The sequence below is a fragment of the Patella vulgata genome, chromosome 1 (genome assembly GCF_932274485.2).
Source record: "Patella vulgata chromosome 1, xgPatVulg1.2, whole genome shotgun sequence".
Lineage (NCBI taxonomy): Eukaryota > Metazoa > Mollusca > Gastropoda > Patellidae > Patella > Patella vulgata.
This window is the reverse complement of record NC_065879.2, coordinates 28,030,562-28,043,507: the sequence shown is the minus strand read 5'-3', so window position 1 is coordinate 28,043,507 and position 12,946 is coordinate 28,030,562. Positions and strand designations below refer to the sequence as shown.

Genomic DNA, 12,946 nt, shown 5'->3' with positions numbered 1-12,946 from the left:
AAAAAACATGACTGTGACTGAAAGGTTTACACAATACAACACCAGTACTGATGAAATGTATGAACTTGTGGTGGTAACATTATATTACTTGGTATTATTAATTGAACATTACTACAGTGAACATGTACCATAAACTGTAAATCTGAAAAATAAAAGAGTATACATGTATCGTATGAAACATTTGCTCTCAAAATGTCTGGTATGTTAACAATATGGTAGGTAGATTCTTATTTGGATAATTTGTTGTACTGCACAGCCAGCTAGACGATTTACCCAATACTAACTAAATACTATCAAATACATGTACCAACACTTACTACCTCATTATTGTGAAAAAGTAACAGAATAGAGGCGATAGTTTGTCCTATCATCACAAGCACTTAATAGTTTACAAAGATCAAGTATCTACTGCTACAGCTAGCAAGCATGATATGGTTGTACTTTTGTAGATATCGTAATGAACGATGGCCAGTGCGTGATCAGGGTCAAAAGGAACATTGACATGTAGGGCAAACTGTATAACAATTAGGCTGAAAATAAATCGGGTTATTTTAAACATACATTATGTGAGCGCTAAATCTGCCCATTTCAAATCTTTATTGTAGCTTCAGATGTAATAGAAATTATTAATTAGACCATTATTTACATGACAAGCTCAAAATCAAATCTGTAGACCCTTGGATGGCTTGGATTTAAACAGTCGTCCATTTAAAATTAAATCAAGAAATGGCCGACCAAGCGAACGTTTTCTGTTAGTCACTAACGTCAAAACCGGAAACTGGTGATGAAAGGCCTACCAAGCGAGGGTATCATAGACATTGAGAATGTTACTTGATTATCGAGAATATGTGGGTGGAGTTATCGTCTGTCAATCAAACGATCGGCAATTTGCGTAGACAGTGCTGATTAATTTTTAGTCCAAAATTTCAACAGTGACAACTCCGTTCAGAATAAAGTAATTTGACTGAAATTTTCAATATTTTCTTTTTTTACAATCTATTTTTGAATTATTATAGCAAGAATGGCCAACTCTTTATTAAACTCTTAAAAATGTATCTTTAAATTAATACTTTGAATTGAACTGTACATAAACCATTACATGTATGTGATCATTCATTGTGATGGTTTTATTTTATACGTAAAATTAAACAAAATTACCACACACATGACATGACAAGAAACCAAACAAGTGACTGACAAGTCAGACAAAGTCTAATGAAACATGAAAGGCAAGTCATGGACCTTATATTATATATATAATACCGGTACATGTAATAGTCCATGGCATGGAGTTCAAAGATTGAAAATTGCATTTTTTCTTTAGATTTAGATCAATTCAACAATAAAAATGGAAACCAACAAAATTTCAGAACATCAACGAAAATTGACAATATGATAGACTCTTATCTGCCAAAAAATGGTTTCAATTTTTAATATACCATTAACAGAACACACGGAATACCTAATTTAAGTAAACTCCCCGAAAAGAATTTTGTTAGTCCGCCATCTTACTTCCGGTTGCTTCTTCGGGCCAGTTTACACATGTTTCCGTACCTTACTACGACAGAAATCACCATTTTATTTACTTTTTGAATTCTTAAAATAAATAAAGTTGTAAATATGTTTTAAATATGTTATAAGATATTTGCGCCTATGCGTAAATTACTCAACCAAAAATTTTACGAAACTATCAGTAACAAAGCCCCCAAGGTCAAGGTTGAATTTCTACTTTTAGTTTGTTGATCACATGTTGCAAAAATAATAGATTCACTGTTTTTCATGGTAAAGTGTCAAAATAGCATATCCTAATAATGATCTAGTTAGGTATTTGTTAAAGGAAACATTTCACCTCTGTAGAAATTGCAAAATATATATATTTTTTTTTTACCAAACATAGTTCCAAATATTGAAATAATGACTGATACCGGTACTGATGAAAGAAGGTTGTTGGTTCTATATGGAAGCCAAACTGGAACAGCTCAAGATGTTGCAGAAAGGATAAACAGAGAAGCCAAAAGAAGACATTTTTCTTCCAAAGTTATGGCATTAGATTCTTTTCCAGTGGTAATATGATCATTTTTTGTTGATAACTGTCATTTTTTTAAGAACTGTTTGGCAAATAGGGCCTATGCAAAAAGTATACTTAATATATTAATTTGTTCCTACGGTCGTACCAAGTGGTTACAGCGAATATCCTCCCACTGACACAATACTAATATTCACCATCTGATTTAATCAATAATCCTAACTTTCTATTATTTATTATTATCGAAAACACAGACCCAGAATCCATTTTAACTATTATTAGCAAGACCTAGTAGTACATAGCCGACATAGGGTCTACACATGTACATCCAACCAAAGACCATTACCACTATTCCAATCCCAGTTATATGACATTGAGCACTATCATATTGGCTGGTGTATATTGCCGCCAGTATTTCTTATTTGCTATTCATTTTTATTTCAAATTTTTTATCCATATTCCATATTTTGAATAAATATTTTTTGTCTTATATTTCACATATTTTAATTTTTTATCTACCAAGTACTTAATTATATATGTATCAAATATCTGCAACTTTTTTCTTGTAAGTCACCGGTATCAATTTGACTATTATTACTAATCTTATATCTTCAGAACTGAATTTAATAGAAAGCTCTTAAAATAGGGTACCTTTAATTAGTTGTTGTGTTATTAATTTATGCGTCCTGGTTATTGTTGTGTTCATTTGTTGCTCGATTGAACATTTATTTTGTCCTTTGGAATATCATTATTATTTGCATCAGCTTATGTTTAAGGTACATGTAGATAAAGTTGGAATTTTGTTTTTTAAGGGTGATTTATTGAAGGAACAGATGGTGGTGTTTGTTTGTGCTACAACAGGACAAGGTGATCCACCAGATAATATGAAGGTAAAATTAAACAAGATGAACATGGTTTTTTACAAAATGAAACTTTTGTCTTTACAATAAGCAAAATTTATGTTCTAATAAAAAGATTTGGATGTAAGAAAATTACCTCCTATATATTAAGGTGATCTACTGGTCAATTGGTTTTTAATACATCTGAGTTGAAGGTTTTCAGCCTGTTTATAATTTTTAATTTGGAAGCTTGCTGGTTGTTATGTCCTTACATAATATATATTTGTAGCCACAGCACAGCAATTAATTAACAGGGAACTATGTCAGCTTGTGTATTGTATATATTGATGCATATATCTGTGCGCTTAATGATTTATCACATTTTTGTAGATTTAAAGTTTATGTTTCATATTTTCAGTTATTCTGGCGTTTTATTTTAAGGAAGAATCTTCCAGAAAATTCATTAAGTCATCTTTTATATGGTGTTTTAGGACTTGGAGATTCATCCTATCAAAAGTTTGTAAAATCTGTTTTATCTTTTATAAATTAAAAACTTATTCGTAGGACATAGTTTGTGAATGAAGTATATTTATTGCATTACTATGTGTGGAATTGATATGACCTCTTAAACCAAAAAACAAAACAAATATTTTCTTAAGAAAATGCATTCAGTTCAAACCAAACTAGTGTTGTTCACATCAGCCTAGACAAAACCTATTCAGCTTCATTATAAGTACAATTATATTCCGTAATTTCAGTTATTCTAATTCACATAGAAACTGGATGAAGGTTTACCCGGGTCTCACTATAATGAGAAATGTGAAAGCGGACGTCCTTGTAGTGGTCTCAAATAGTGATTAGCAACTGTTTGCATCTGTCATTCAAAAGGATTAATTTTGCACAGCCCAGACTTTCAGTATATCTATTATATTTCTGAAAAGTGAGACTTGCATCTTCTACCTAGTGCTATGTTCCCACTGTCCTGTGATGCGTTACGATTGGATTGTCCCTATTGAGTCCACGATTCAGTACATGCAGATACGTTGGATACATTTCGATACGACCAACACGATTACTATGACTGACCTCAACATATGATAAGTTCTGATAGGATCACCTCAATTATTCCACAATTAAAACCACGATTTCAATCGTGATAGTGGAAATCTACCATAACAAATTCCCATTATAATGTATACAAAACACCAATCTCTACTTTAAATTCCCATTATAATGTAGTTTTGAAAAAAAAAGAAATGGAGCTTATATAAACTACCTCAATAGTACCACTCTCTACTTCAAATACTTAAGCGCATTGTAAGTGAATTTATAGATTATTGCATTAATTTACTTACAGGTTTAATGTAATAGGTAAGAAGATAAATAAAAGATTATTACAATTAGGTGGTAAGCCACTAGTACCTGCAGGTTTAGCTGATGATCAACACGAATTGGGGTAAGCAAAAACTATTTTCATCTGTATGTAATTCAACATGAAAAGCCACATGGAATATTTTTGATGTTTCCATATAAATTTGTATTCGAAGTAAGATCTAGGTTTTTTTTATTAGAGGGATATCAATTAGAATTGGCTAGTTGTTGACACGTAATACAGAAACCGTTTCAGATAGTTGCACCAAACTAAGAGTCTTTCACACAGAATTAGCCAGTTTTAATCACTAAAGTACATGTATATCTACCGGTAAGTATATTCCTTTAAAATGACATAAGCTATCAATGCTTTTCATTTATGTTGAGTGTGCTTATTATTTTATAGAGCTGATGTAGTAATTGATCCATGGTTAAAAGTATTATGGGAACGTATATTACAGTTATTTCCCCTGCCTCCTGGTAAAGCTATTATTAGTGATGATATCTGGTGAGTCTTTCTTCAATATTTAATGTTAGATACTACTAATCTTACATAGAAATTGGTTAAGAGTCAATGTTGGTTTAGTTCGAAAGCAGACAGTTGTTTTTTATGAATCTTATTAAACATTCAATTGAATATTTTGAATAAAAGAAATTCTAAAGTAGTTTTTCCAATGTACTGTAATTGAAACTATAAAACTCTCACATAGCAACAAAATCGCCTGTCACTGAAAGTGAGTAGAGAGGTAGGTAGAAGAATCCTTAGAACAGTGCTTATGTAAGCCTGGATCTCAGTGATACGGTTGGGTTGGTGTAGCAAAATAATCCCTGTAGAAGCCGAATTGGAAATAATCCCCGGGCAATAAATCTTGACAAGGTTGTGTTTTAATCCACAGACGCCTGTAACGTCAAAAATATTTCAAAAATGACATCAAGATTAGGTATATTTCTACAGTCTGTTACATCCATGTTCGTAAGAGAGATTATTAAATAACTGGTCTGATTCCGATTTCTAACTCAGGGGCAAATAACTCGTCTGTAATCGATTCTCTTTCAGTAGATATAAAAATAACAAGGTGAAACCATTCTCTTTCAGTAGATATAAAATACCAATTGAAACTAAATGTTAATTGAGCTGAATTGATTTTAATAGAGATTATTTAAAACTTTCCTTTATAGCCCACCACCTCGATACAAGGTTACAGTTTTAACAGAAAATGGTTATAGTAAAGACTTTCAACCAGCATCAAACCCTAACTCAAATAACAGTCCCAGCCAAGAAAATCCTTTTTATGTGGAAATATTATCTAATGATAGACTTACAGCAGGCAACCATTTTCAAGATGTCCGCCTTATTCGACTGAACATTAAAGATTCCAAAATAAGGTTTCGTATAATGTTTTTTAACGGAAATACACATGAGATGGTGCAAACGTTTAAAATTTACCTGGGATATAATGGATGTGTTGTTTCTTTGAACATTTGGCAATAAATATGATCTTAGTTACATGTAGAAGACTTAAATGTATTTTTTCTTAATTTAGATACAGTCCTGGGGATGTGGTCATGGTGAAGCCTCAAAATCTTAGTAAAACTGTAGATCATTTTATCAGCCATCTTGGTTTAGATGGGGAAGCTGTTTTTTCTTTAGCACAAAATGATGAAGGTATTATTTTAGTTATATCGCATTAAAAAGAGAGATGGTATGGACAAGTACAACTTGTATGAAGAAATGGGGAAAAAGAAAAGCCTAAAACAGGGGAGGTAATCAAGAGGTTAAAACACTATAAAGTATTTGAAAAATATACCATAACTGTGAATGTATTAAAAACAAAGTAAGGGATTAAGTCTTTATTTAGAAAATAATGCCATTGCACTGATCAGTACAAGAAAGAATTAATTAGAATGTATTATCTTTCCTCAGATATTCAGCTTCCAAGTACTTTGCCAAACCCATGTAGCATACGTCACCTATTAACACATTATTTAGATATATCCGGTGTACCTAGAAGATATTTTTTTGAACTTTTGTCTTTTTTCTCTGATGATGAACGTGAGCAGGAAAAACTAAAAGATTTTACTACAGCAGAAGGGCAGGTGAATATATATTAAAGTTTAAATTAATTTAAAATTCTTTGGATGAAATTAATAAAATCCACCAGGAGTTGATGGCTTAAACCATAGGTTCCACGTCGGCCGTATATGCCGGTCGGGACCGTGGGCTATGGAAAATGACCGTAACTAGATCTGACCCATCGGTCATTTTGCACGCTGGGAAAATGGCCTTTTTTTCAAAACCTAATTTTCAAACATGGCTATGATCGACATCCACTATGTAACTATAAAATTGTACGGCCATAATAATGCGCACGTATAGAAGCCACATAATCTCATGATTGGTGTTATAGAGTTGTATACATAGTCGTCAGTAGATTATACTGGGTGTTGTGTTGATAATTAATGATGGGTGTCTGGTGGTAGAACAATAAAAAAATTCCCTTCAACATTGTCTGCCAAAATGTAGTTGTAATCCAAATGCACGTATCCCGTCAATAATCAAAATAATACCCCAGATTAACACAGTTCAACACTTTATTTTGGCCTACCGATTTCAAGTACTGTCGACATGAAACTTGCCATGCATGTTCCTTGGACAGTTCTGCATCAATTGATGGACTTCGACTGTTAAGATAAAGTTACAAATCCAGATGGCTGTGATGACATCATGCTCCTTGGATGGTCCATATAGAAATGAAATGAAATGGGGTTTAACGTCCTACTGTTCTGCTCCGACTGGGCTAATGAGGGAAATACTACAGCCTACTCTTATATCGAATTCCAACTGTCAAGGGATCTTTTACATGTATGCATACACAAGGACTCTGTTTTTCGTGCCATCCAAACGACTAGAGAGCTGTCCTTGTCATGCCCTCCTTCCTGCACCCCTAACAAGAGGAAACCATGCCGGAAAATCCCGATGAACTTTCTCAAGCTAACACCAGGAGTGAACCCACGACCTCTAGACTAAAGAGCCAGCATCTTACTCACTTAGCCACCAAGGCTTCCTGGTCCACATAGTACTATATACTTGTTATAGTAAACCTTATAAATGGCAATGAATATATTTGTTAATTTCAGCAAGATCTATATAACTATTGTAATAAAACAAAGAGAACGTATTTAGAGGTATGTAATTTTATCTATTGTAAACTGAGTATATTGATTCTAGACATTCTGATTCTTTGGTGAAGATATATCTTCATTAGTTACAGAAATATTATGTACTAAATTGTTCATACCTTTTTCCCGAAAATATGTGTAGCCATGGCAACAACATGTTTATCTTTTTTAAAAAGCTACCTTTCCCTTGCTTATTACCTATTCCAACTACTTCAAATTAAATTTTTGAAAAAAGAATTTTGAGTAGGCAAGTACAATAATTAACAAGCCATGCAATATACGCCCACATTTTGTAAGAGACGGACAGAGACCAAGCTAAAAAGAACAAAAAAAGCGATTTTTTTGTACAATCACAGGCCATAATCAATGAAATTAGGTCTGATACAGGCCAATATCAACAGGAACCGAGATCTTTGGGAGATAAACCTATATTTCAAGTTTCATCAAAATCAGATAAAACTTGTAATCTGTAGAGTGTCCAAATTGTGAACGGATAGGGGCGACGACAAAATAAGTCCACATGAAAGGGTGGGCATATAAAAATGATATTTTATATATTGATTCAACATTAAAACTTATCCTTCTCTTATAGGTGATGCAAGATTTTCCGCAAACTAGTCCTAGAATACCATTTGATTATTTATTTGATTTGATACCACCATTAAAACCTAGAGCTTTCTCTATAGCTTCATCACAAAAGGTAAGTACCGTAAGACAAGAGTTTTCATATGATTGTTACTCAACTTATCATAAGACAACATCACGCTAGCTGAAGTGGCAAATGTTATCAGATGTTCCAGAAAGGGTAAGTATATCCCACCCAGTGTATGACCCTATCAACTGGTAGGATGGTAGGTAAGAGGATAAAAGTTACCAGGGTCAAAAGAAATCCTAATTGCATAGGTGTAGAAATGGTTTGAAAAGTGACAGAAAGCTAGCCAAATGGTAAACAATTGCATGTGAGCGATAGGGGATTATATTAGGTAAATAAGGACCCCACCATCATTAATGGTGGTTCGCTATGATATTAGGGTCAGCATTGACTCCCATCAGCATTCTGTCAGACAGCTAGGAGACTGGAGTAATCAGTGACTCCAACATCAGTGTTATAATGATATACAAGTGTAGATACTGTAAGGTAATAACTGGTTATTCTTCAAGATATTCTCATGCTTTTCAGCACTAAAAGTTCTTCATCTCTCACCATATATTTAGCTTATAGGACGCCCACCAATTGTGTATTTATTCAGCAAATTTTATTTAAACCAACTCTGTGTATCCAGCCTTTCATTAAATGTCACTGCTAATTTAAATAAATTATACTTTATTGTTAGGTCTATCCTAATGAGATACAAATATTAATGGCTGTGGTAGAATATCAAACTAAAATACAAGAACCTAGAAGAGGTGTTTGCTCTACTTGGATGTCAAGGTTACGTCCTGGGGAGGTTAAAGTACCTATCTGGGTAAAGAAAGGAACAATAAGATTTCCTAGCGATAATGTACCTATTATAATGGTTGGTCCAGGTAAATATTCACATTATAGAAATATAATGGGGTTTAACTTTTCTGTACCAATCAGACTAATGCAGATGGGCATAAGCCATGCATACAGTGTGCTGAGATGGAAAGCTGTGTGAATAGCGGTGCTACAGTGTACTCTTATTTAAAGGGCATTATGTAAGATTTAGATAAAGAGCTGGCCATTCTCGCTATACTATTTCAAAAATAGATAATGCAAAATGAATATATAGAAAATTTCATGCAAATTAATTTATTTTGAACGAAGTTATCAATGGTTGTCTTGACAAGATGTGTGCATTGATCGTAACCACCATACTGGTCATTTGAGTCTTAGCCTCGCTTTTCCATTTTTAAATTTAATCATTAAATAGCCAAACCGTTCTAATCTACTTAAAATCAAAGCAATCCGATGGTATCAAGAGTTGATTATGGTTTTGTCATGTTAATAAATGTGTAATTATTAATTTATATAACATTTAAGGCCTAAAGAAAGTCCTGCAATGGGAAGACGTAGCTCTTGTATAATGCCTGTTTAATTTTCCAACTGTCAGGGGATCTTTAACATGCAGCAAAAGTATACACAGGACCTTAGCGTTTTTTTACTTATCTGAATGACTAAATGTTTTTCCTTGCGATGCCCTCCATCCTGCACCAAGGACAAGTAGGAAAATTAAAGTGGAAAATCTGGCAGAACTTTCTTGGCCAACAACGAGATATATTGCTAGTAAGCCAGCGCCATACATCAACCGAGATGAATTGCTAGTGAGCCAGCGCTATACATCAACCTTACGGAGGCAATTTGAAAGTGTATTTTATTTGCTTAAGTTTCACATAGGAGTACATTGTTATCAACCTTTCCTTGCTGAGATTGTCAAATTTGTCACAAAAAGGAACAATGTTTAATGTTTAATTCATTTCTTTAATGACTATATTATTTTAGGAACTGGTTTGGCCCCATTTAGGAGTTTTATACAAGACAGAATCAGTGAGAATGTAGGAAACAATTACCTATTTTTTGGATGTCGGAATAAAGATAAAGATTATTTTTTTGAGAAAGAATGGAATGAAGCCTGTAATAGTGGAAAACTTGAGATTTTTACAGCTTTCTCAAGAGATCAGGTAGGGAAACAGAACACTAATGCCTTTCCAATGTCCATATGGGCTAACATATCTGAACTCTGACGAACAACAGCAATTTTTCAGATAAAATATTGCTCATAAGAGCAAGTCTCAGTTGACCTTTCTTTCATAGGGACTTAGGCAAGTAAGCTGTGAGAAGATTGCTGAAGCAGTAGTTACTAGCTTTGTCATCTCATGATTGTAAGCTAGCCTACACAAGAAAACTAACATTCTCTATGGACGGACCCCACATTCCCTCCATACAGGATTTAAACTCACAATAGTTTTGCTATTGTGTCTGGAATTGAATTGAAATAAACTATAAATTTCTAAAAATCTTAAGCAATGCCTTTTGCGTGATGCATATCAGATATAGGGTTAATACAAGTATGAATTAAAAATGTGAGAGGATATATATTGTCTAATTTGATTAGGTCTAGCTGCAGTGGTTTATTACTTGATACAGTTGCATTGTGAATTCAACTCACAGTTTTTCTCTGCTATCGTCTCCCAAATTGAAATGAACTATATATCTTCGAGAAGCCTAAGCAATGTCCATTGTGTGATCTATAGGTTTAATGGAAGTATACAAGTTTACATTAACATCTTTTTCTACATGTTAAGGTGGTTCGGTACCACTGTAGCTTAGTATATTTACACCAGAATTAAAGATACCATGATGTATTTAAGTCAGTTTAGGACAATCTGTCATTTAAGACCTTATCAGTCTAATGTACCAAATTATATTAGGCAGGTTTCATTTATTTTTAGGAAGATAAAATATATGTACAGCATAGAATAACGGAAAATGGAGAATTAATCTGGAAACTTTTAGATGATAGAAAGGGATATTTTTACATAGCAGGGTAAGTTGTTATGTAAGAGCAGAATAATAGGAAGCACTATAACTCAATCGTGAATTACTTCAAAAGATAAATTTTAAATAAGAAAACAAAGACTTTGTTCAAAAGATGAGATTTGTCTAGATGACTTGTATGGCATTTAATAACTCACAAACAACTCACAGTATCAAGGGAGATAACTCACGTTTTTCAGTAATATCAATATAGATTTAGACCACCTTTATTTTGGCAGTGCATGACCAATATTTGGAGAATTAACCACAACATTTTCCACTATAGGGTCATTAGACTTCGCCTGGTAAAAATTCAAGCCGACTAATCCATTCAAGATTTGAACAGATAATTCTGACAATTCAGATTCTTTGCTGACTTAAAACATAAGGAATGTTCAAAAAAAAGTTGGGGTGGCCAAATGGTTTAACACGTGTGGGTTATATCCTAAGGTCCGTCATGAGTCAAGTGACTGGTGTCGATTCCCTGCTTGTATGTGACAAGGAGTAGGGTTAGCTATCTAACCCTGTGGGTTGTCTCCAGGTTCACTGGTTTCCTCCAACAGCTATAGACCCCCTACGCCCAAGAGAATTATTGAAACAAAAATTGAACCATATGTTAGTCCTGAAATGACCTAGATTGTGTCGAGTAGACGTTAAATCACATTTCTGTCTCTCTCTCAAGTGAAAAGCCCAGATAATTAACGTTGAAATCATTGGTAAAATAATTAGTAGTCTTACAACACATACATAGGTGAACTACTCATCATTTCTGTTACATCATATATATTTATGTCAGTGTGAAATGGTTTTTTATTGGTATATTCTGTTTTCAAAAAAAAATTATTGTTTTTGCAGAAATGCTAAACAAATGCCAGACAATGTTACATCAGCAGTAAAGGAGATAATTCAAAAATATGGCAGTAGAACTGAAGAAGAAGCAGATTTATATATCAAAAAACTGGAACATGAAAAACGGTTTCAAGTTGAAGCTTGGTCTTAGAAAATAATAATATTATATCATTATTATTTATAATTTAATGTTGCAATATATTTTATATCAGATTGTATAAAGATAATTTTATAAATAATTTTGGCTTCTTATTTTTGACCCAGGGTGATAACATCAGCCAGAGGGAATTATATCTTTGTTTTATGCAACTATTTGAACATTTACTCATGTATCTTCAGTTTTTCAATAGTCTACTTCCAACTGGCAGAACTGGGAAGGAAAGAGAGAGAGAGAGGGAGAGAGAGAGAGAGAGAGAGTTTAACGTCCACTCTACACAAACTAGGTCATAACTAGGTCATTTCGGGACTAACATATGGTTCAATTTTATTTCAATAATTCACTTTTGTAGGGGGTCTTTGGCAGTGGGAAGAAACCGGAGGACCAGGAGAAAACCCACGATGTTGCACATGCACAGGCGACACTACTCTTTGTCACATACAACCCGGGAATCAAAACCACACCAGTTGACTCAATGACAGACCTTATAATAGAACGTGCACACACTAACCATTCGGCCATCTACCCCCCCCTTGCAAGGAAAGAGCTTCCAGGTTGGTTCCCATTCAAATTAAGAGACACTGTTCCTTATCAGTGAAAAGCAGAAACCATGCTGTAACATCCTGGGGAAGGATCTTGGCCAACACCAAGATCACCATTAGTAAAATAAACCAGGCTTGTTAACGAATTGGTGTTTCCATTTTTCATCTCATTTTGCTTAGATTGCCATGTAGTTTTATATGCATGTGTTCTTGAATGAGGACGAATTCTAAAGCAGTTTGGCTATTTGCAAAGCTATTTCCCTTGACTTGGTCAAAATACGTCCAAAATATTCTATGAATGATGACCTCCATATTACACCCGACGACCTCCATAGTACATCCGACTTCAATGATACTGGGTATTAACTTTCAGATTTTTATAATGACAGATGAGTTTGAATTCAATTTCAATTAATCGGTTATGCACACAGTTATTGTCCTCGACAAATAGCTGATGAATATTCAGGGCAATAAGGTATGTTG

General features: G+C 33.7%; 1 protein-coding gene across 1 annotated transcript; it reads left to right on the top strand.

The window, feature by feature from the left end:
• The first annotated feature begins 1,705 nt into the window (after positions 1 to 1,705).
• On the top strand, positions 1,706 to 11,997 carry LOC126829752 (NADPH-dependent diflavin oxidoreductase 1). The gene is made up of 15 exons (XM_050559870.2): positions 1,706 to 1,782; positions 1,898 to 2,064; positions 2,839 to 2,916; positions 3,284 to 3,381; positions 4,223 to 4,321; positions 4,643 to 4,744; positions 5,416 to 5,622; positions 5,781 to 5,902; positions 6,161 to 6,333; positions 7,375 to 7,422; positions 8,009 to 8,116; positions 8,751 to 8,943; positions 9,881 to 10,059; positions 10,831 to 10,925; positions 11,771 to 11,997. Exons 2-15 carry the CDS (start codon positions 1,915 to 1,917, stop codon positions 11,913 to 11,915), a joined length of 1,797 nt encoding a protein of 598 aa, XP_050415827.1. The 5' UTR covers positions 1,706 to 1,782; positions 1,898 to 1,914; the 3' UTR covers positions 11,916 to 11,997.
• Positions 11,998 to 12,946: the final 949 nt, after the last annotated feature.

Bases quoted from the DNA above. Each gene is read 5' to 3' on its own strand.
- LOC126829752 (XM_050559870.2), top strand. From the start codon at position 1,915: ATGACTGATACCGGTACTGATGAAAGAAGGTTGTTGGTTCTATATGGA. The intron at 2,065-2,838 runs GTAATATGATCA...TTGTTTTTTAAG, and splicing joins CATTAGATTCTTTTCCAGTG to GGTGATTTATTGAAGGAACA. The intron at 8,944-9,880 runs GTAAATATTCAC...ATATTATTTTAG, and splicing joins TATTATAATGGTTGGTCCAG to GAACTGGTTTGGCCCCATTT.